Source organism: Schistocerca cancellata, chromosome 4, assembly GCF_023864275.1.
Source record: "Schistocerca cancellata isolate TAMUIC-IGC-003103 chromosome 4, iqSchCanc2.1, whole genome shotgun sequence".
Classification (NCBI taxonomy): domain Eukaryota; kingdom Metazoa; phylum Arthropoda; class Insecta; order Orthoptera; family Acrididae; genus Schistocerca; species Schistocerca cancellata.
Genome location: NC_064629.1, coordinates 554,264,288 through 554,287,350, shown reverse-complemented (window position 1 = coordinate 554,287,350; position 23,063 = coordinate 554,264,288). Strand labels below are relative to the sequence as shown.

Here is a 23,063-nt window from a genome sequence, read left to right as displayed (position 1 = left end):
TCCAAAATTTTATTATAACATGTCATTTTAATCAGCCTCTGAATTGCGAGACCGAGTACTGGAGGATGAATGTGTTAGAAAATGTAGAATCCATACAATTTTCAAAAACTGCTGTCAAATTGAAAGTTATTCAGGTAGAGCTGAGCATACCTAAGTGAGTTTAATACCACTGGTAAATGACAGGTACCCTAGATGTTGCACACTAATAACTGTTTACCACAACAGTCCTCAATCTTATCTGTATATAGCTTACCTTCAGGTTGAAGTTTGTCATATATACAGCTTGAACCATACTCAATATGCAAACTGTTTAGTCAAAATCCTTGACATTCAAGACATAATGTTGCACTGTTGTCTCACACAGTGGTCAGCAAAGGATGGCCAGAGCTTACAGTTAAAGAGGGTTGACAGCACTTGCTAGCCAGCAACTCAGGATTTTGTGGTTTACAAAAAGCATACCCAGCCAAGATTGACTGATTACCGTGATGCACTCACCTTTTATCACAACCCAGGACACACGTGTAGCTTATCAAATGCCTGATGCTATGAGTGCAGTGAGGATCCCCCCCCCCCCCACCCTCCCCCCTCCAACTCTTGTCAATGAAATTGGAAACAGGAATGTAATTGGAAGAACATCATCAATTCAGGTGGCATAATACTATCACATGAATGAGTTTTAATGGGGCGTGGTGATAGGTTTGCAGAAAATAAGTTTGTAATGGAACCAACAGATACATAACAGGGAAGACAGTATAGTTTCATCCATAACATTGACTCAGACCTGGAGAACTGTACAAAGTGAAGAGTCAGGCTGCAGTACTTACACAATGCAGTGATGTGCTGTGTGTGTTTTTGTTAACCCAAGGAATAGCTGTAGTTCAGCATTATTTATATGCCCATCTACCAATCAATTCCTCAACTATACAGTGCATGGCTATATTTTCTCCTTCCAATGTTTGTAGAACAAGAAAAGTAAGAACAATTAGGCCCTAGAGTTTAACATCCCATCAGCAATGCGGTCATGTAAGAGAGGGTACATACAACCTCAGGCTAAGGATTTGGGACAAAGTGGGAAAGAAACAGGCCACTTCCTTTTCTAAGGAACCATTCCAGATTTTGCCTTAAGAGATTTAGGGAAATCACAAAAAGTGTAAATGTGGATGGCCAGACAGGATTTAGAACAACTGTCTTCTCAAATGTGAGTCCAGCACCTTAATTGCTGTGCTACCTTGCCTGACAATGGAAAGATCTACCCTCATTACTTAGCACACTGCTATGCTGATACAGAATGCTCCTAAGCTGATAAAGACCAAACTCAGAGAGCTGTTTGCTGTCTGATGAGAAAACTTTCTAGCTTAAAGCAACTGAGCAATAAGGAACTAAACAATAGTCATGGTTACTGAATTATGCACTAAAAGGTATCTTCTTAATCTAAAACAACAGGAACACTTACAGTTAAAACATCTCCATCTTTCATCCAAAGGAACTCTGCTGTGGAATTGTCATCTGTATTGCAGAGAAGTCTAACTGTTTGAGATCTGGTGAACTCAAAAAAATTTGGACTAATGTAAACTTTGATAGGATTTACTATACCAAGGTGTGTTTTTCCATAGCCCCTGCCACCTAGAAAAAAGTTGAAATATACATGTATATGAAAGGATCAAAGAGAAAGCAGTTAATGTAATTCAAAGTAAACTAAATAGCACAGGCATGTCTTATAAATGCATCAGATGAGGGACTATGCAATAGAACAAGAGTGAGCACAGCTAAAGACTTTTACAGTGCCTAACATGCTGCCAAAACAGACCTATACAAGTCTCCAATTCTTGTAAAACTATTAAAGGGGGTGGCAATAATTCATATACACAGACATAACTAACTACATACACTTGGAAAAAAAGACAAATTGGAGTATTAAACATTCCAATTTTGCACATTTTCAGGCATCTTTATTCTTCTTTGCCCACAAAACACTTTTAGTGCTCTCTTTTATTACTGGAAAACAATTTTTTCAGTGTTCCCAAAATTTGCATTAGCGTGTGCAGAAATTAAAAAAAAAAAAAAAAATAATACAAAGGGTTTCAATGGTATAAATGCTTGTTAGAAATTGGATGGTTACATGACATGGAGGAAAGGATTTACACAACACATGCAAGCAGCTACTGCATACACTAATGAGAACTTTGTTGAGATTTATCACCAAATGACTGAAGAAAATTGTGCTGCAAATTAATGCAGAATAGAAGAAAAAGAAGAAGAAGAAGAAGAGAAAGAAAATGATGATGGTGATAGGCTCTAGTGTGCTTGACACAGGCATATTTAGCACTGTTACAAAAATACATTGGCAAGTGTGGTTGGCTAAGAAAAACTTAAAAATTTTCCACTAGAGTTCTTAACACAAATGTTGATTTAAACTGTCTGCATCAATGCAGTCAGGTTATCTGAATGCTGCGGAACAGTAGTCAGTATTTACATTTTATTGTATTCCTAAAATTTACACTGATGTTTTGACTGTATATTATTATATTTACCTTTTGTATCATCCAAATTTTGGCTTCTAAGCCATTGTCAAGTACAACGCTAAAAATTGTTAGACCATTTTTAAGTCATGTGTTGTTTAGAAAGTATTGCACAACTATGACTCAACGCCATCAAAAACATTTAGCATTGATGATGATTGACCATTGTTTGAAACTACACACATCAAAAAAAGTTTTACATCACCTCAGTTCCGAGAGTTCTGGTACCTGTACAGAAAATTGGAATAGAGATCAACATAAACATCATTTCTGCCCTTTTCATTGCTCATGAAAATCACACATTGCATGTTGTACCATGATACAGCTAGACCTTCAGGGGTGGTGGTCCAGATTGCTGTACACACCGGTGCCTCTAATACCAAGTAGCACGTTGGTGGAATGACTGGAACTGATTGACTGTCGCATCCCCTCCATCTAATAGGCGCTGCTCATGCATGGTTCTTTACATCTTTGTGTGGGTTTAGTGACACCTCTGAACAGTCAAAGGGACTGTGTCTGTGATACAATATCCACAGTAAACGTCTACCTTCTGGAGTTCTGGGAATCGGGATGATGCAAAACTTTTTTTGATGTGTGTAGATTGAAATAAATTTGATGAATGCGAAAAACTTGGTGTGAGCTATATTAGCTGTAGATGTTCTACCTGTTGATGACATGTGAAAATCTGTGCCAAACTCAAATTTTCTTCTCATCATGAGGTTGCACTATCATGAAGCTATTTACGCATGCCTCCCGAACTGATCCAAACTTCTGTATGTCACACTGTCTACATCCATGTACCACAATTTCCTACATTCATCACTGAATGTTTGCAGCTTAATTCTGTATTCCCAAATCAGTGAGACTAAGACTATGAGGAATTGAGACATATGGGAATTATCACCAAGTGCCAGCCTCGACATGTAATAATTTCACTGATGATGATTGACAGCCATTCAAAATTATATCCAAATAAACTTACTGAATATGAATAACTGGTGTCAGCTATATTATAGGTAGGTGCAGACGTCCTACCTGTTGGTGATGTATTAAAATTTTTGCCGGATCCAGGGTTGGTCTAAGAGGCATGCACAGATAGGTGAATGGTAAGGTGACTACTCACTATAAGTGAGAAATCTGGGTCTGAGTCCCAGTCTGACAAAAATTTTCACATGTCACCCACATGCAGAACATCTGAACCTAATACAAATGATGCCAAGTTATTCACAGTCAGTGAATTTATTTCTGTCTTCCTAAATGCTCTGTGGTTGTGTGCTGGGATTAGTGCTTTTGAGTACCTTGTACTTTCAATTTCTGTGAGTTTTTTTTAATAGTACCAACTTCAGCACTATCTGAGAGACTCCAGGGCTATTTTTTTATTTCTGTTGACTACAGTTTGACTCTATCATAATTTTAGTGATATAGATTTTGCTGCCTACAGCATCATAAGCTGCAGTTTGATTAGTTGCCATTGTTTGCTTTTATTTTATTAGTTAGTATAACTGCTTTGGTTAACACGTTTTTCATAAATTTATATAATTTTACATAGTTGGAAATTTACATTTTAAGACAAAAAAAATGTTGCACAACAAAGGAGTTATCTAAATGGGACAGAAATTTGTGGATGTGATGTTCATGTACAAAAAAACAAATGATTACAATCTCAGAAAAATTGGATGATTTATTCAAGAGAAATAGCTTCACAAATTGAGCAAATCAATAATGTGCTGGTTGACCTCTGGCCATTATGCAAACAGTTATTGGGCTTGGCAATGAATTGGTAGAGTTGTAGATGTCCTCATGATGGATATCATGCAAAATTATATCCAATTGGCATGTTAGATCATCAAGGCCATAAGCTGGTTGGAGGGCTCTGCCCATAACGTTCTCAATGGAGGAGGAATTTGGTCACCCTGCTGGCCAAGATAGGGTTTGACAAGCACAAAAAACAAGCATTAGAAACTCCTGCCATGTCCATGGAGGCATTATCTTGCTGAAATATAAGCGCAGGATGGTTTGCCACGAAGAGCAACAAAATGGGCTATAGAATACTGTTGGTGTACCACTGTTCTGTGAGAGTGCCATGGATGACAACAAAATGGGTTCTGCTGCGAAATGAAATGGCACCCCAGACCATAACTCCTTGTTGTTAGTTGCTATTTGGTTTGAGTTCAGAATATGTCATACAATGTTTTTGCAAATGAAATAACTGATACTGATGGCAGTTTTTTGGATTAGCTATGCTGGCTTTTTGTACATGGGTATGACATGTGCCATTTTCAATTTATTCATTTCATTATAAATCACAAGGAAAAGTTCCCTGTTTGAGGGACCTTTAGTAAATTATACATGAGAGTGGCACTAATTCAGTTGCAAATACTGTATAGAATCTGCCAAGGATTTCATCAAGCCTAGGATATATGCTGAGTTATAGTGATTACAAATCTCTTTCAGCACTAGAAGAACTACTCATTTTGTCACACATCTTTGTAGCAAGGGAAAATTATGTGGGTGTGCTGGAACATAATGCCTCAGAATTTTTTATGTGAAAACCCTTAATGATTTGTAAATAAAACAAATACTATTAACATTCTGTGTCTTTATTCTCCAGGTGTAGATATTGATTTCACAATATAGTCACCCCAGCAACTAACATATTTCTCACAATGAGACACCAGTTCATTGATACTGTCATTTTGTTGAGAGAGACACAACCTCACCTCTGCTTGCACCACTTCATCAATATCAAAGGGAAGTCCTTGAAGGCACACATTTAAGTTTTGGAAACAAATGAAAAATGGATGGGGCCAAATCAGGAGTGTATGGAGGATGATCAATCACAGTGAACTCAAGGTGACAGATTGTTGCAGATGTCACATCACTCATATGTGGGGAGGACGATTGATGACAGTGAACTCAAGGCGACAGATTGTTGCAGATGTCACATCACTCATATGTGGTCTAGCACTGTCATGCTGAAGGAGAGGGTGCTCCATGTGTTGATGAACTCTTCGGATTCATAACTCAATTACAGTACTCTGTTTCTCATGCTCTGACATATTTATGTTATACACCAGCATGACACATGCTACAATTTCTAGCCCTCTAGTGGCAGAGAACTGCAAATGTATATACATGAAGGATAAAGGTGTAGAATGTTAATAAGGTTTGTTTTATTTAAAATGGTTCAAGAGCTTTCACATAAAAAATTGAAGGCATTAGTTTTCAGCAAGCTTCACCAATAGTTTTATTTTGTGGAGTAGAATTTGAAGAAAGAGATTTCAAAATTTTGTTTCTCTATTTTGGTATTATCTATTCCAGTGTCTGTTCTGGCAATATGGGTCCAGCCACTGTCTCAGAAATGAGATCACCTACTCATTATCAGTTTTACAGAACATGTAGACCTTCTTCCTTTTCATGGCCTTTATATCCCATATCTTCATGGGATCAGCAAAGTACTTATTGGATTTGTACAGGGTGGCCAGATACCCTTCCTGTCACCATAAACCCGGTCCCCTTCCCCCACCCCGATGGAGTCTGTGTACCCCATGTGTCTACATCTAGTGTTATCCCAGGTGAAGGTGTGGGAATATTTTCTAGATGTTTGAATTGTGTAATTAAGGTAGGATGTATCAGCCCAGTATTCATCTAGTTGGATATGGGAAACAGCCTGAAAAGCACATCCAAGCTGGCTGGCATACCGGCCCTCATCATTAATCCACCAGGTGTCTTCAATCCAGAGCCAGTGCATCTCTCCAAAATACCAGAAGTGATTTGCTAAAATTTGTGGTGGGTCTTACAGAACATATAGACATTTCCAGAATTAACTTTTCACACTTCAGTGGAGTGTGCACTTACATATAATTTCTTGGCAAATTAAAACTGTGCTCAGGACTGGTTCGATGGCTCCCTGTCTTGAACACAGTTTTAATCTGCTGGGAAGTTTCATGTAGACATTTCTTATTATTTTTGCAAAGTAAAGTTCCATTTCCAGCTCATTTCTCTGCTAGAATCTTTTAAGAAATTTACACTGGAATTTCAATAAACTATTAACTTTTTATTCTTTCAGATGAATAATAGCTTAATGGCAGATTTAGATTTCTTATAATTAGCAGAAACCTTCTAACACGAGATGTTGACAGTGTTACAACAATCATAAGAGATGTGTACTTCAGTAATAACTCAAAAGTAATCAAACAATAATGGGTCTTTTGGACTATTTATATACAATATGTTACATCTGCTTATGTTGAGAGTCAACTTACAATCCCTTACGTCTGGCAGGTGTTCACTGAGGCACTGGGAATTTACTGTGTTTTACTATTTTCTAATGTTCTTCAACAGGTTGAAGATTTTCTAATGTTTTTCAACAGGTTGAAGAGATGCCCTCTGTTCTTAGTGCTGTATTTATGAAAGATAATAAACAGTTTGTTACTGAAATGTCACACCTTTGTAATGCATGGGATACTACTAATTTCTTGGTCTTCTCACTCATCAGATGTTTTGTGAACTGAAATAATTTCTTATTGCCCAACCACACTTTTTTTTATTTTTTCAACTTATTTCCAGCTGAGTCATGGTTTTGAACTAGAAATATTTGTCACAGTTTTATCAAGTTCCCATAAATTTTATGCTTCCCTGTAATTCATTCATCATGCTGTATTCTGCAAAGCATGAACATATATTTATATGACTGTGATACAAAGATTATATTTCAAAGTTCATTTTCAAAACTGTGTATGTTTCTGTGTGAGTCTGCATGAGTTAATGAAAGCTAAATGTAACATAATCTGGAAATAAATCTGTGAGAGTTCAACTGTAAGTCTTCAAGTATAAGTCAAATTCTTTTTACCTATATCCATATTTGTGGTCATATTTATCATTACAATAATGTTTTCTGAACTGTTAAAACAAATAATACATGCTAAGTTGGATCTTACACAAGTAGTCTGAAACATACATATGACACATATTACAGTGTATACAATACCTATTGTAGTTGCAGACACACCCATCACTTTCACATGCAGTGCACAGGCTCCATAAGCCAACAACACACATAAATTAGGAGGTGCCATTCTCTATGAAGTATTTGTGTTAAAACAAACCAGTATACAAAGTTCAAACTACAATGAAGAGCCGAAGAAACTGGTACACCCGCCTAATATTGTGTAGGGCCCTCTCAAGCACAAAGACGTGCTGCAACATGATGTGGCATGGACTTGACTAATGTCTGAAGTAGTGCTAGAGGGAACCATGAATCCTGCAGGGCAGTCCATAAATCCATAAGAGAGAGAGGGGGTGAAGATCTCTTCTGAACAGCACGTTGTAAGGCATCCCAGATATGCCCAATAATGTTTATGTCTGGTTAGTCTGGTGGTCAGCAGAAGTGTTTAAACTCAGAAGAATGTTCCTGGAGCCACTCTGTAGCAATTCTGGACATGTGGGTTCTCACATTGTTCTGTGGGAATTGGCCAAGTCCGTCAGAATGCACAATGGACATGAATGGATGCAGGTGATCAGAAAGAATGCTTACGTATGTGTCATCTGTCAGAGTCATATCTAGACATATCGGCAGTCACATATCAGTCCCATGGCACGTGCCTCACACCTTTACAGTGCTTCCACCACCTTGATCAGTCCCCAGCAGACATGCAGGGTGCTGGATTCATGAGCTTGTCTCCATAAATGTATATGTCCATCTGCTCAATACAATTTGAAATGAGACTTGTCTGACCAGGCAACATGTTTCCAGTCATTAACAGTCCAATGTCAGTGTTGACAGTCCCAGGCAAGGTGTAAAGCTTTGTTTTGTGTAGTCATCAAGGGTGCACGAGTGAGCCTTCGGCTCCAAAAGCCCATATCAATGATGTTTCATTGAACGGTGACACTTTTGGTGGCCCAGTATTGAAATCTGCAACAATTTGCACAAGGGTTGTACTTCTGTCACGTAGAACAATTTTTTTCAATTGGTTTTGGTCCCGTTCTTGCAGGATCTTTTTCTGGCTGCAGCGATGTCGGAGATCTGATGTTATACTGTATTTCTGATAGTTACAGTACACTCACGAAATGGTCATATGGGAAAATCCCCATTTCATCGCTACCTCAGAGATGCTCTGTTCCATCCCTCATGCACTGACTATAACATCACATTCAAACTCACTTTAATCTTGATAACCTGCCATTGTAGCAGAAGTAACTGATCTAGAAACTGTGCCAGACGCTTGCTGTCTTATGTAGGCAATGCTAACAGCAGTGCCATATTCTGCCTGTTTATATATCTCTGTATTTGAATACCCATGCCTAGACCAGTTTCTTTGGTGCTTCAGAGTAGCATACAATAGAATCCCGCAGTTCACACCCTGAACACATTTTCTTCAGTGTTGCATCTTTCTTGTACTTCTTTCAAGTGAGTATTCCAACAGAGGTCATTAATTCTTGTGGATTAGGCACAGATACAGCATGCAATTCAGCTCTGCTGCACATATTTATCATATGTGTCTTTCACACTACCTATATAACATCAGGTTTATCATGTATTTATTTGTTTTAACAGATCTAAAGATGTTCAGAATATAAATGAATCTGCTTATCATCTTAAATAATGAATGCAACAACATACTTAATAAAGAATAAAATCAATGGCCTTTAATCATTAAATAGCCACAGGAAATTATTTATCTCAATTTGTTTCATATTGAAATAATTTACTATCACATACCAATACATTCTAGATTAAAGACTACATGGGTAATAACATTATGAACAGCATTATACTGCACTTAAAGCAAATCCATGAATTGTGTTATGCTCCCTCCAGCTTTCACATGATCTTCTGCAGTTTCTTGGACCAGTTCTACAGTCACTCAAGCCACTAACATCTATACTGTCTGCAAGTCAGAAGAGGTATATTCATAATACAGGTATGTAAGATCATGATGTCTCTCTGCAGACTAATGAATTACAAATTGTGAGGAGTACTTCTTGCACACAGAAAATGTTGCTGAACATAAGCCTCTTGTAGCAGATGTTAGTTAAATTCTTCAAGTGTTTTTACATCAGGAACAGTATATAAATCTGATCCAGAAGGTTTGGCATCATCGGTCATAAATTTTCAATTTGTTTACTGCAGATTGATTTCAACTACAGAGCAGCTATCTTCAGCAGATTATATCCATGTCAGGATGACTTATTGTAAATATAATAACACATGGTACCACTTAACATTACAGATAACAAATATCAGTTCAACTGATGTTTAACTGGTAACATAATGTTAAGTGGTACCATGTGATATTATATTTTTGATAAGTTATTATGACTTGGATATAATGCACTGAAGATAGCTACTCAGTAGCTGAAATCAGTCTTCAGTAAACACATTAAAAACCTATGACTGACACTGCTTTCCTCCTATTGTACATGTTAATTAGCTACAATGGTTTATTTTTTGTTAGTTAAATACACACAACTGTGTTGAATAAAGAGTTAAAATTTATCAAAAATTTGTTAGCGCATGCACAGATACATATGATGGCATCTGCAAAACAAATTACACTTTAGTGGTTGCTGGAATTCTACCTAATTACACAAAGTTACGTATTTTCCTTTCAAAGTTTCTCAGATATAATCTTAGGAAGTGCGTACAAATAGAGTTTTGCACGCATGTGTGTGTGTGTGTGTGTGTGTGTGTGTGTGTGTGTGTGTGTGTGTGTTTGAACTGTACTGTACTAATATGATGCAAATAATTTACAATCTGACACTCAAACAAAATCATAAGGAAGAAAAAAAAATTGCACAAGCAAATTATGGGAATACAGTCACCCCGCTCTCTCATTCCAAGGCAAATGACCATCTTATCTCAATGTATGTTATGCAGTTCATCAGTAACTGTTCCTACATTAAGAAGATGGCATGTATACAGAATTTATCACTTATGATTTTTTCTCTTTATTTATTGATATTCACAGGTAAGATGTGTTAATTACAAGCAGTTCTTTAGCTCAGCACTTCTACAGCTCCTAATACAAATAATAATATTTCATCCTCAATTTTCCAATAATTTATACTGACTTAAAGAAAAATATTGGATACAAAATTACAATAAACTCTGACACAGTATGTAAAAGATTATGCTAAAATGAGACTACATGTAATGCATTAAGCCTGCACTTTTGAATTAAGACCAAAGGTACCAAATTAGCCATTGCTAAATTAACATCATATTTGTTTACAAAGAAACTATTACAAATAGTACCTTTGAATAAAATGCGAACATCATACCTTTGTTTTCTGCAACACAAAAATATGAGCCTCTGTCATCTTCCTTTACTTGTTTTATAAGAAGACTCCCATTGGACAGTTTGTGAACTCTTTCATTTTCTTCAATTTGATGAATTTTACCTAGAAGAAAGTTACTTCAAATTAGCTGTCTTTCATTTTCATTAACCTATTCTTGAGGAACACTGACTGATACCGTAATTTGGATGCAATGATTAAATAATTAATGGACTTAATATCAATTCCTCTCTGTAGACTTATAAACTGGATGTTGGTTAGTGGTATTTTCACAGAATATCTTAAAAAAAGCTGTAGTCTTTCAATTACACAGAGCAGTGATAAATCTCACACAATTATTCACAATTATTGTCCAGCTTCTCTGGTACCTAGCTTCTAAAAATTAATTGAGTATTATATATAAAAGAAAATTTGCATTCATTTGTCAGAAACAAAATACTGACTAAGCCTCAGCATGGTTTCAGGTCTAAGTTATCAACAGTTAAAACTGTTTCTGTGTAAGCTCTCTATTCTTTTATTGTGTGAAACTTAGTAACTTAACAATGTCTAGTCACATATTTAATTATCTATCAAGTGGAGAAATCTTTTTCATGTCTTATATATATGAATTTGTATATGCAAGTAACTAAATAATATTCAGCTCAATTTAACAATGTTTAATTCCATATTTAACTATAACCATGTGGAGTAATCTTTTCACTCAACTGTCGTGTAAACTCTTAGGAAGATGCTTTACCAGTTGTATGTCTGAGTAGTAAGGACCTTTTTTAAGCAGCTCTCAATCTGTGTGGTATCCATTTCAGCTGGCCTTTCATTTCTTGGGTCATATGAGTGGGCAATTGAATTTTTCTAGTAATTAATTGCCTTTGATTAATGAAATTATATTTGTATATATATAAATGGATGAAAATGTCACAATTTTTATATTATGGAAGGCTGTTCTGCATGAGGCCATTTGTTTTTGACTCAAGATAGTTCTAATGGCATTTTTGTTTTTTTTTTTTGCACTACAAATATTGTTTTTGTAATATTACTACTGGAGTTTCCTTAAGCAGTAATTCCATATTGTAAGCATGGTTCAAATAAAGCATGGTACACTGTACATAGAAGTTGGCTGTTAGCATACTGTGCAAGCTGTTTCACAACAGATATTGTGGTGCTTAATTTCACCACACTTGTCTTTTGTTGTCTTCATGGGAGCTTATTGTCAACCATAATTAGCAAAAATTTTATAGAGGTAACTTTTTCCAGTCTTGTTTCATTTATGATTATATCTACTTGACCCTCCACTTCTCTAATCACAGACACGGGGTACATCTTTCTTTCTCTTCCAGATACATAGCAGATACAGAGTTTCTTTTGTCTACTACATATATAACATATTCTGTCAGGCTTCAGATGGCAATCTCTGTAGATTTCCCTTTTTGGAAACCATATTTTGCCAAAATCAGAATGCTATGTCTCTTTAGGAATGTTGTCATCCTACTATGTAGGAGCATTTCTAGTATTTTGAGAAACCAGAGAGTAAACATACTGTTTCTTTAGTTATTTGGGTCATATTTGTCACTTTTCTTATATATTACAGCTACTTTGCTTATTTTCAATTTTTATGGAACATATTCCTTCTCTGAATGAGCAATCTGCTATATCCAAAAAAGATTCCATTGTGTCTCCATTCACATATTTGATTAGATAATATGATATTTCATCATCTCCTGCAGACTCCTTGGATTTTAATTTCTAAATTATTTTTATGAGATCTGTTTTTGCCACTGATCCAGGGAACATTGGATGACATGGTTGTCCCAGTGTTCTAGGATGCTTCGACCCTGATGGTTTCTTTCCCCTACAAATTTTATACAACAACTATAAAATTGTTGTTTGGTATATTTGCAATTTTTGTTTCATCTGAAACTTCTTTGGAGATTAAAACTGTGTGCACGGACCGAGACTCGAACTCGAGACCTTTGCCTTTCATGGGCAAGTGCTCTACCAACTGAGCTACCCAAGCACGTCTCACGCCCCACCCTCACAGCTTTACTTCTGTCAGTACCTCGTCGCCTACCTTCCAAACTTTACAGAAGCTCTCCTGCGAAACTTGCAGAAGTAGCACTCCTGAAAGAAAGGATATTGTGGAGACATGGCTTAGCCACAGCCTGGGGGATATTTCCAGAATGAGATTTTCACTCTGCAGTGGAGTGTGTGCCGATATGAATCTACCTGGCAGATTAAAACTGTGTGCACGGACCGAGACTCGAACTTGGGACCTTTGCCTTTCGCGGGCAAGTGCTCTACCAACTGAGCTACCCAAGCACGTCTCACACCCCACCCTCACAGCTTTACTTCTGTCAGTACCTCGTCGCCTACCTTCCAAACTTTACAGAAGCTCCCCTGCGAAACTTGCAGAAGTAGCACACCTGAAAGAAAGGATATTGTGGAGACATGGCTTAGCCACAGCCTGGGGGATATTTCCAGAATGAGATTTTCACTCTGCAGCGGAGTGTGTGCCGATATGAAACTTCCTGGCAGATTAAAACTGTGTGCACGGACCGAGACTCGAACTTGGGACCTTTGTCTTTCATGGGCAAGTGCTCTACCAACTGAGCTACCCAAGCACAACTCATGCCCCGCCCTCACAGCTTTACTTCTGCCAGTACCTCGTCTCCTACCTTGTTTCATCTGTAATTACAGTGTTCTCAGTTCTCATTTACTTATTAAAATTTATGTTATCTACACATCTTTGTCTACATTTTTGAGTATTGATTATACAGGGTGGTCCATTGATAGTGGCCGGGCCAAATATCTCATGAAATAAGCATCAAATGAAAAAACTATAAAGAAAGAAACTCGTCTAGCTTGAAGGGGGAAATCAGATGGCACTAGGGTTGGCCCACTAGATGACGCTGCCATAGGTCAAGCTGATATCAACTGCATTTTTTTTTTAATAGGAACCACCATTTTTATTACATATTCATGTAGTATATGTAAAGAAATATGAATGTTTTAGTTGGACCACTTTTTTCGCTTTGTGATATGGTGCTGTAATACTCACAAACATATCGCTCACGATTTTAGACAAACAGTTGGTAACAGGTAGGTTTTTTAAATTAAAATACAGAACATAGGTACATTCGAACATTTTATTTTGGTTGTTCCAATGTGATACATGTACCCTTGTGAACTTATCATTTCTGAGAATGCATGCTGTTACAGTGTGATTACCTGTAAATACCACCTCAATTCATTTGGCAATACGTGTAACGACATTCCTCTCAACAGCGAGTAGTTCGACTTCCGTAATGTTCACACATGCATTGACAATGCGTTGACGCATGTGTTAAGAAATGCATCATACTCCTCATTTGTGTTTTGTACCTGCATTGTTTCAGTCCAATCTTATTTTCCTCAGTGTTATTTGATAACTGTCCATTTTTTGTAGATTGATAATCCTGACTTCTCTCTTGTCTTGCTTTACTTCTGTTTTTGAGCTCCAATTTTTGTAATTCAAAACATTAACCCATGATGATCAGAGGTTGTTGGTTGCAAAATGTTTGCTTTACATTCACTATTTTCAATATTAGGGATATTGTCTTAAATGATGGTCTGGCTTTGATGAATCTTTCTCATAGGTACGTTTATTATTATTTTCATATTACACCATAATAATATTTCTTTTAATTCTTATTTTGGATTTGATTCTTTACCCATGATTATCCTGTAGTCTTCAAATATTACAACAGCCTTCATTTTAAACCTCAGTAATAATTTCTCTGCCCGCATCTCGTGGTCGTGCGGTAGCGTTCTCACTTCCCACACCCGGGTTCCCGGGTTCGATTCCCGGCGGGGTCAGGGATTTTCTCTGCCTCGTGATGGCTCGGGGGTTGTGTGCTGTCCTTAGGTTAGTTAGGTTTAAGTAGTTTTAAGTTCTAGGGGACTTATGACCACAGCAGTTGAGTCCCATAGTGCTCAGAGCCATTTGAACCATTTTTTAATTTCTCTAGTCATTTCATAAATGTTGAAATATTACTGCTTGGGGACCTATATACACAAACAAATTCTTAGGTCTTCAGTCACTATGCCAGTAATTTCTAAATTTTTTCAATGTATGCTGGAAGATTTATATATTTAGAGTATTCAGTATCTTGTAGACTACCAATTTCCTTCTTGTATATAGCAACACTCCAACTTTATGCTTTGATCTAGAAAAATAATTTATCAGATCACAGTCTCTTATTACACTGTCCAGTCACACTAATGTGGCCACATGTCAAAAGGGTGAATAACCACCCTTTGTAGTGTGGACTACTGCAACAGGTGCACTGCGAGAGTCAATGAGGTTCTGGAATGTACCAACAGAGATGTGAAGCCATGCCAACTGCAGTGCCACGGCCAGCTAGGATATGTTTCTTGGTTTAAGGAAATGTGTTATATTCAAACTGAGACTCTGATCGAGGTTTCTGCTCCAAACTGACATTAAAGGTGTAAGACTGTAACTTTGCGGATCTGTTCTCTTACGTTCTTATATACAGGAGTCACCTTCTCTTCTTTCCATTCTCCTGTGCGACAGTACCTAACACTTACTGCTGTTGAGTAGTTGCTCTTCTAAACAGCAGTCCATATGAGCAAACTAGTGGTGAATTTACCTGATATTGCTAGAACTTTAGGTATTGGAGCTATGCACGGCTCTTTTAAAAAAGAATAGCTTGATGTTGTCATAGGGTCGAGTCACACACATCTGCTTTCGTGCCCCACAGCTAATTCGCTGAAAATAAATAACCTTTAGCTGTGATCATACAGTAAAATAGTCTATGCATCAGCTACAATTGCGAGTTAATAAAATACACAGAAATATAAAATAAAAGACGAATGAATAATTTAATAAAAGGAATTCTATTTAGTGCCCATAATCGATGAAGACGACAGAGAATTATGTTGAATAATGTTAATTCAGGAAAAGATAGCCGGCCGGCGTGGCCAAGCGGTTCTAGGCGCTACAGTCTGGAACTGCGCGACCGCTACGGTCGCAGATTCGAATCCTGCCTCAGGCATGGATGTGTGTGATCTCCTTAGGTTAGTTGGGTTTAAGTAGTTCTAAGTTCTAGGGGACTGATGATCTCAGAAGTTAAGTCCCATAGTGTTCAGAGCCATTTGAACCAAGAAAAGATATCTCAAATAAATGAGAAATGGTTCTACGATATTCCAGTACAATACAGACATAAATAACCTTATCAAAAGCAGTAAAGTTTCGTTGCTTATGTTACTAGAATGGTAGGAAACTCCCCAAACTAAGAAGTCTTCATAGATATGTGGAAACTAAGTCCATTTCACAATCACAATACACAAACTATTCATCAGATTGAAATAGTTCAGAGTTTAACATGATGATTCACAAATTATCACACACAATACAAAGAATAGTAACTCATACTCTGTCTGTCCTCAGTTCCGTGACACAAGCAGAATTAGTTAAAGAGTCCTATGCTGGAGTACATAAGACCCTTCAGAAGTTAAAGTATGGTAGAGGGTGTTCACCGCCCACCGTGAATCATGTAGACGATGGAATCACGCATAGGTCTGCCTTCTTCCAGAACTCGTGTATAAGTGTCCCATATTGCTCCCTTGAGCTCTTCCCTCAAAAAGCCCCAGTCTCCACTTGACTCCAGCAGTGTTCCACCAGTGTCCAACTCTCATTGGTTGATGGCCATCCCCAACAAAAATACATCATCCTCAATCTCTACAGACATGATTCTACTGACTTACTTCCCCGCACTAAACTAATATATTATCACAGTTTTTAAATAAAAGAAATGTTATAAACATTTGGTTATATTCATATCATTTACAATAAATATAAGTAATAGATGGTTCATAAATAAATAAGCTAGCCTTCTTGCTCAAGTGTGCTGACATTAAATGACAACGAATTGTCGTTAAATATAGTTTAAATGATTATTTACACCTGCTTGTCAGAAGTGTCTGCTGGCATTCTTTTTCAAAGGTGGTGTCCGCTAACACACGCGACTGACCACTTTTAAAGTAACACAGTTTTTTAATAATGCTTGCAAGAAACATTTAAATAAAGTAACTGGCAAAATAGCAAACTATTCATTAAATAAAAATGCAAGTATGGTAAAACATGAGCTATTCATTTGCTGCGTAGATGTGGAGAATACGATGTTCTGACAAACATTCGCATAATGAAAAAGATGTATAAGATGTCATAAATAATAAATAAAATAGATACTGGGATGACAGTTATACTGAAATGCTGTCATATGAGATAACGTTTGTTGAAATTGCATGAAGAGATTAAAAGTTGTTAATTCAGAGGGCCATTGTGAAAATGTTTACTCGCTGTGAGATGTAGTTTAGAAGATGTTGAGATACTACTGCGTCACTGGATGTGCCTAATTTTTCAGAGATTGCAGATGTATTCAGATTTGCATTAAAATTTGATGTGAGCTATTATCAAAGATCAGAGAGCTGTATCTTGGTCAGCTTTAAGAGTGTCTGACACTCCAAAATTTCCTGGAGCACATTCTGCACAAAGGCAATGCGAGCATTAGCCCTCCAAATTCCCGGCTCTGCTGTTTACCCGTTTCCGGCGACATGCTTATTGTCTCTGCACCTGAGCTTGCTTGGGCAGAAATGGACAACTAACCAGGTTGGCGCAGCGTGCCCTTGTGCCCCGGGCCCACTAGCGTTCACCTGAACAACAAATTCATCTCTCCTCAATATCCTTCATCTCAATATCAGGCCTAGGTTGACAAACAACTTGCTCACATACTCATAACGTTAAACATGGAACTTCCTGCTGGGCGAAAGATTCATGACAAATGCAGGCTGATCTTGGGACCAAAGCTGAAGAGTACTCTCTGTAAAATTGAATTGGGATTACATCTAGACCAGGTGACTTATTTGTTTTCAACTTTTTCAGCTGCTTTTCAGCTCCAGGGATGAGTATTTCTATACCCTGCATACGGGCATTTGTGTAGAGGCCCAATGATCGTATGTGTGTATGATCTTCCAGCATGAATTATTTTTTAAACGCAAACTCAAAATTTTAGCATTCCTAGTGCTGCCTTCTATTGTTATACCAGGTTGGTCTACAAGTGACTGTATAGAAGCCTTCAGTTCGCTTAGCGATTTTACATAGGACCAGGATTTTCACGGAATTCTCGGCAAGATCACATACAACTGTGAAAGTTGTATGCTTCGTGTATCAACCTTTTTATGGACATGCAAATCTCTACTAACTTTTGCCCCTTGATGTTTCTGCACTCTTTTTTGAATCGAGAGTACAACAACAGTCTTTGATTTCTCAGCATTTTTCCAATTTTGCTATTAAACCATGGTGGGTCTTTTCCATCCTTAATCCATTTAACTGGCACATACTTCTCCAGATCGTGACTTACAATCAGGTTAGACTTCTGCCCTAATTACTCGATGTCCATCATATTGTAACTAAATGATGTCCATCCAATGTCTAAGCAGGATGCTAGCAACTGTTTATCTACTCTCCAAGCCTACTTGATGGATTTATTAAGATTTGTTACCCATTGTGGCTGCGATGACAACATGATCGCTGATCCCTGTCTCTGTACTGACACTGTTGAGAAGGACAGGCCGGTTGTAGCAACGAGGTCTAAGATACTTCCATTGCTTGTGGGTTGCCGCACCAGTTGCTCAAAACAGCTTATGGAGAATGCGTCCAAAACTTCATCGCAAGACTCTCTGTCTGCATCACCTGCAACGAATCAACTTAAATCGCAAGTGGTCATGGAACACAGTGCGAGATGACCACAGTTAGGATGCTGTTGTACTACAACATCTTGGAGGTTTGGAATGGCTATACAACTTCAGAAAAAGTAAAGGTACTGCACACATAATTAGCGAATGTTTTGTGTGCGAAAGTTTTTGTCACTAAAAAATGCAGTTTATAAGTAGAATGCAGAAGATTCGTTTGTGGGCTATAAGTCGTCTTTTTTTCTAAATCAGCAAATATATCAATATTTATGTAACTAATTCCATCTAGTAAAGATAAGTATGCTTCCCAACAATTAAATAAAAGAAATAACTTCGTGGTCAGTTAAACCCTATTTCCTTCCTTTGCTGCACATAAAATCATTTCGTCCATTTTAACCAAAATTTCAAAAAGCAACAAAATCACAATTATAATACTCAGGTATTTAGTTGAATTTACAGCTTTTAGATTAGACTGATTTATCATGTAACCAGAGTTTAACAAGTTTCTTTTAGCACTCATGTGGATGACCTAACACTTTTCATTATTTAGGGTCAACATGCCTCTTTTTGCACCATTCAGATTTTTTTTCTAAATCGTTTTGCAATTTGTTTTGATCTTCTGATGACTTTATTAGTCGATAAATGACAGCGTCATCTGCAGACAACTAAAAACGGCTGCTCAGATTGTCTCCCAAATCATTTATATAGATAAGGAACAGCAAAGGCCATATAACACTACCTTGGCGAACGCCTGAAATCACTTCTGTTTTACTTTTCCATCAATTACTATGAACTGTGACCTCTCTGACAGGAAATCACAGATCCAGTCACATAACTGAGATGATATTCCATAAGAACACAATTTTACTATGAGCCACTTGTGTGGTACAGTGTGAAAAGCCTTCCGGAAATCCAGGAATACGGAATCGATCTGAAATCCCTTGTCAATAGCAATCAGCACTTCATGTGAATAAAAAGCTAGTTGTGTTTCACTGGAACGATGCTTTCTAAACCCAGGTTGACTGTGTGTCAATAGACCATTTCGTTCAAGGTAATTCATAATGTTTGAACATAGTATATGTTCTAAAATCCTGCTGCATATCAACATTAATGATATGAGCCTGTAATTTAGTGCATTACTCCTACTACCTTTCTTGAATATTGGTGTGACCTATGCAACTTTACAGTCTTTGGGTATAGATCTTTTGTCGAGTGAATGGTTGTATATAATTGTTAAGTATGGAGCTAATGCATCAGCATACTCCAAAAGGAACATAACTGGTATACAGTCTGGACCAGAAGACTTGCTTTTATTAAGTGATTTGAGTTGCTTCACTACTCCGAGGATATTTATTTCTACATTACTCATGTTGGCAGCTGTTCTCAATTCGAATTCTGGAATATTTACTTTGTCTTCTTTTGTGAAGGCATTTTGGAAGGCTGTGTTTAGTAAATCTGCTTTTGGCAGCACTGTCTTCGATAGTATCTCCATTGTTATCATGCAGAGAAGGCATTGATTGTTTCTTGCCGCTAACATACTTCACATATGACCAGAATCTTTTTGGATTTTCTGCCAGGTTTCAAGACAAAGTTTCATTGTGGAAACTGTTATCGGCATCTCGCATTGAAGTCTGAGCTAAGTTTCAAGCTTCTGTAAAGGATCGCTAATCTTGGGGATTTTGCGTCTGTTTACATATGGCATGTTTGTTTCATTGTTTCTGCTACAGTGTTCTAACCCGTTTTGAGTAACAAGCAGGATCAGCTCCTTCGTTTGTTAGTTTATTTGGTATAAACCTCTCAATTGCTGCCATGACTACTTCTTTGAATTGAAGCCACATCTGGCCTACACTTGTATTATTAATTTGGAATGAGTAGAAATTGTCTCTCAGGAAGGCGCCAAGTGATTTTTTATCTGCTTTTTTGAATAGGTATATTTTTTGCTTATTTTTCAAGGATTTGGGAATTACAATATTCAATATCACTATGACAACCCTGTGCTCACTAATCCCTATATCAGTTTTGATGCTGGTTATTAACTCAAGATTATTTGTTGCTAAAAGGTCAAGTGTGTTTTCACAGCCATTTACTATTCACGTGGGCTCATGAACCAACTGCTCAAAATAATTTTCAGAGAATGCATTTAGCACAATTTTGGATGATATTTTATGCATACCTCTGGAATTAAACATGTATTTTCACCAGCATATGGAGGGTAAATTAAAGTCACCACCAACTATTATCATATGAGTCGGGTACGTGTTTGAAATCAAACTCAAGTTTTCTTCAAACCTTTCAGTGCTTGTATCATCTGAACTAGGAGGTCGGTAAAAGGATCGAGTTATTATTTTATTGCGGTTGCCAACAATGACCTCTTCCCATACTAACTCACAGGAAGTATCTACTTCAATTTCACGACAAGTTAAACTACTTCTAACAGCAACAAACATGCCACTGCCAACCGTGTTTAGCCTATCTTTTCGGAACACCATTAGGTTCTTTGCAAAAATTTTGTCTGAGCTTATATCCGGCATTAGCCAGCTTTCAGTGCCTATAATGATTTGAGCATGAGTGCTTTCTATTAGTGCTTGGAGCTCTGGCACTCTCCCAACACAGCTACGACAATTTACAACTTTTATACCAATGGTTCCTATATCTATGTTCTTCCTGTGTTCAGCCTGCACCCTTTGTGACTGAAGCCCATCTTGTGTTTTCCTGAGACCCTCTAACCTATAAAACCACCCAGTCCACGCCACACAGCCGCTGCTAACCATGTAGCCGCCTCCTGCGTATAGTGGACACCTGACCAATTCCCGAAATCCAACCACCCTTTGGCGCAAGTCGAGGAATCTGCAGCCTATACAGTCACAAAACCATCTGAGCCTCTGATTCAGACCCTCCACTCAGCTCTGTAACAGAGGTCTGCAGTCGATCCTGTCGACTATGCTGCAAATGGTCAGCTCTGCTTTCATGTTGCAAGCAAGACTGACAGCCTTTACCACTTCTGTTAGCCGCTCAAAACCAGAGATACTCTCTTCCAATCCAAAGTGACACACATCATTGGTAGCGATATGAGCAACCATCTGCAGCTGGCTGCACCCTGTGCTCTTCATGGCATCTGGGATGACCCTTCCCACATATGGAATGACTCCACCCTGTATGCACACGGAGTGCACACTGCCTCTAGTGGCTGGCCTGTGTGCTGATACATTTGGTGGCTGATTTTAGTACACACATGACAGCACTACACTAGGCACACTCATGCTCACACATACAAGTAGCAGGATACACATTTCTAAGATCCTACAACTGATATCAATGATATTGGACATAAATTTTGTGGATCACATCTGCTCCTCTTCCTGTAGAAATGTGTGATGAGCTTTCTTTCAACTACAGGACACATTTTTTTGTTTGAGAGACCTAAAGCATATTGTAGTTATAAAAAGGGCTATGTCAGCCACAAATTCTGTATGGAATTTGATACGGATTCCATTGGGCACTGGAACTTTAATCAATTTGAATCACCTGTACATTGCTATTCTTCCCCTTCCCTGCCCCCTTCAGATTGCTGATTCCATTCCACATGACAGCTACATTCTTATCCGAGCTGCCAGAAATGACAATGTGAGTGAGGTGTGCTTGTTTGTGTGAATGAATGTGTGTGTGTTTCTTTCTTTTCTGATGAAGGCTGTGGCCAAAAGCTAATGTGTAAGTGTCTTTTAACTGTGCCTGTCTGCAAATTAACATGCAGTCTTTAAGGTAAGTATTAATCTATCTTTTCCTTAAAATTTTGATATTGCAGCCTTGAGTTTCCATTACTTAAAAGACATACAATTTATAATACAGATATGGAATAAAGTTAGGAGAAATGATTGTCTGAATGAGAACACTATTGCCAAAATTTGTAGAAAGTACAAATGCAGTTTACAACTGATAATGTAGTATGAATTATTTTTACTTATTATTGCACACAGCCCATTTTAGAAAACAAACAGCAAAAGCAATGCATGCTTATAAGTAAATAATCTTACCTTCTAAAAAATTATCAGTACCTTCATCTCCACGCACCCAACTCCAGTTATAGGGTAGCTCACTCTGAATCACACAATTTAGTGTAGCTTCTGTGTGTAGTGTAGAGATAACTGAATCCAGAGTTGTCACCTGTGGTGGAGGTCCTAGTGCAAAATAATTAGATCAAGGACATCAGCCTGTGATACAGAAAACAAGTTACATGATAATGCATGCATTATTAATACAAACTTACCAGTTACTTTCAGAGTTGTAATTTGTGAGGCTCGTCCAGCAGTATTAATTGCAAAGCATTTGTAATCTCCTTGTGACTGGATGGTAACATTATCAATATGCAGTACTGGTACCCCACTTTGCCTGTAAAAATATAAATTGGAAGAATTCAATGCCCAAAAATATTCACTAGAATCTAGCAAGGTTCTTTATCTGTTAAATGGTTTTGGAAATTTCTATATTTTATGCAAGTGCAAC

The 23,063-nt window shown here is 37.5% G+C and overlaps 1 protein-coding gene and 1 non-coding gene across 2 annotated transcripts in view; both read right to left on the bottom strand.

Annotated features, from left to right (window-relative positions):
* The window catches only part of LOC126185204 (hemicentin-1-like), a 747,875-nt gene that overhangs the window by 507,382 nt on the left and 217,430 nt on the right, over positions 1-23,063 (bottom strand). Inside the window, exons 9-12 of the mRNA XM_049928085.1 lie at positions 22,828-22,949; positions 22,595-22,738; positions 10,803-10,922; positions 1,454-1,623 (exon numbers count right to left, since the gene is read on the bottom strand). Coding sequence (XP_049784042.1) covers positions 1,454-1,623; positions 10,803-10,922; positions 22,595-22,738; positions 22,828-22,949 — 556 coding nt within the window. The remainder of the gene's footprint in view (positions 1-1,453; positions 1,624-10,802; positions 10,923-22,594; positions 22,739-22,827; positions 22,950-23,063) is intronic.
* On the bottom strand, positions 12,755-12,828 carry Trnas-uga (transfer RNA serine (anticodon UGA)). The gene has a single exon. It is a non-coding gene; the product is annotated as a tRNA-Ser (tRNA).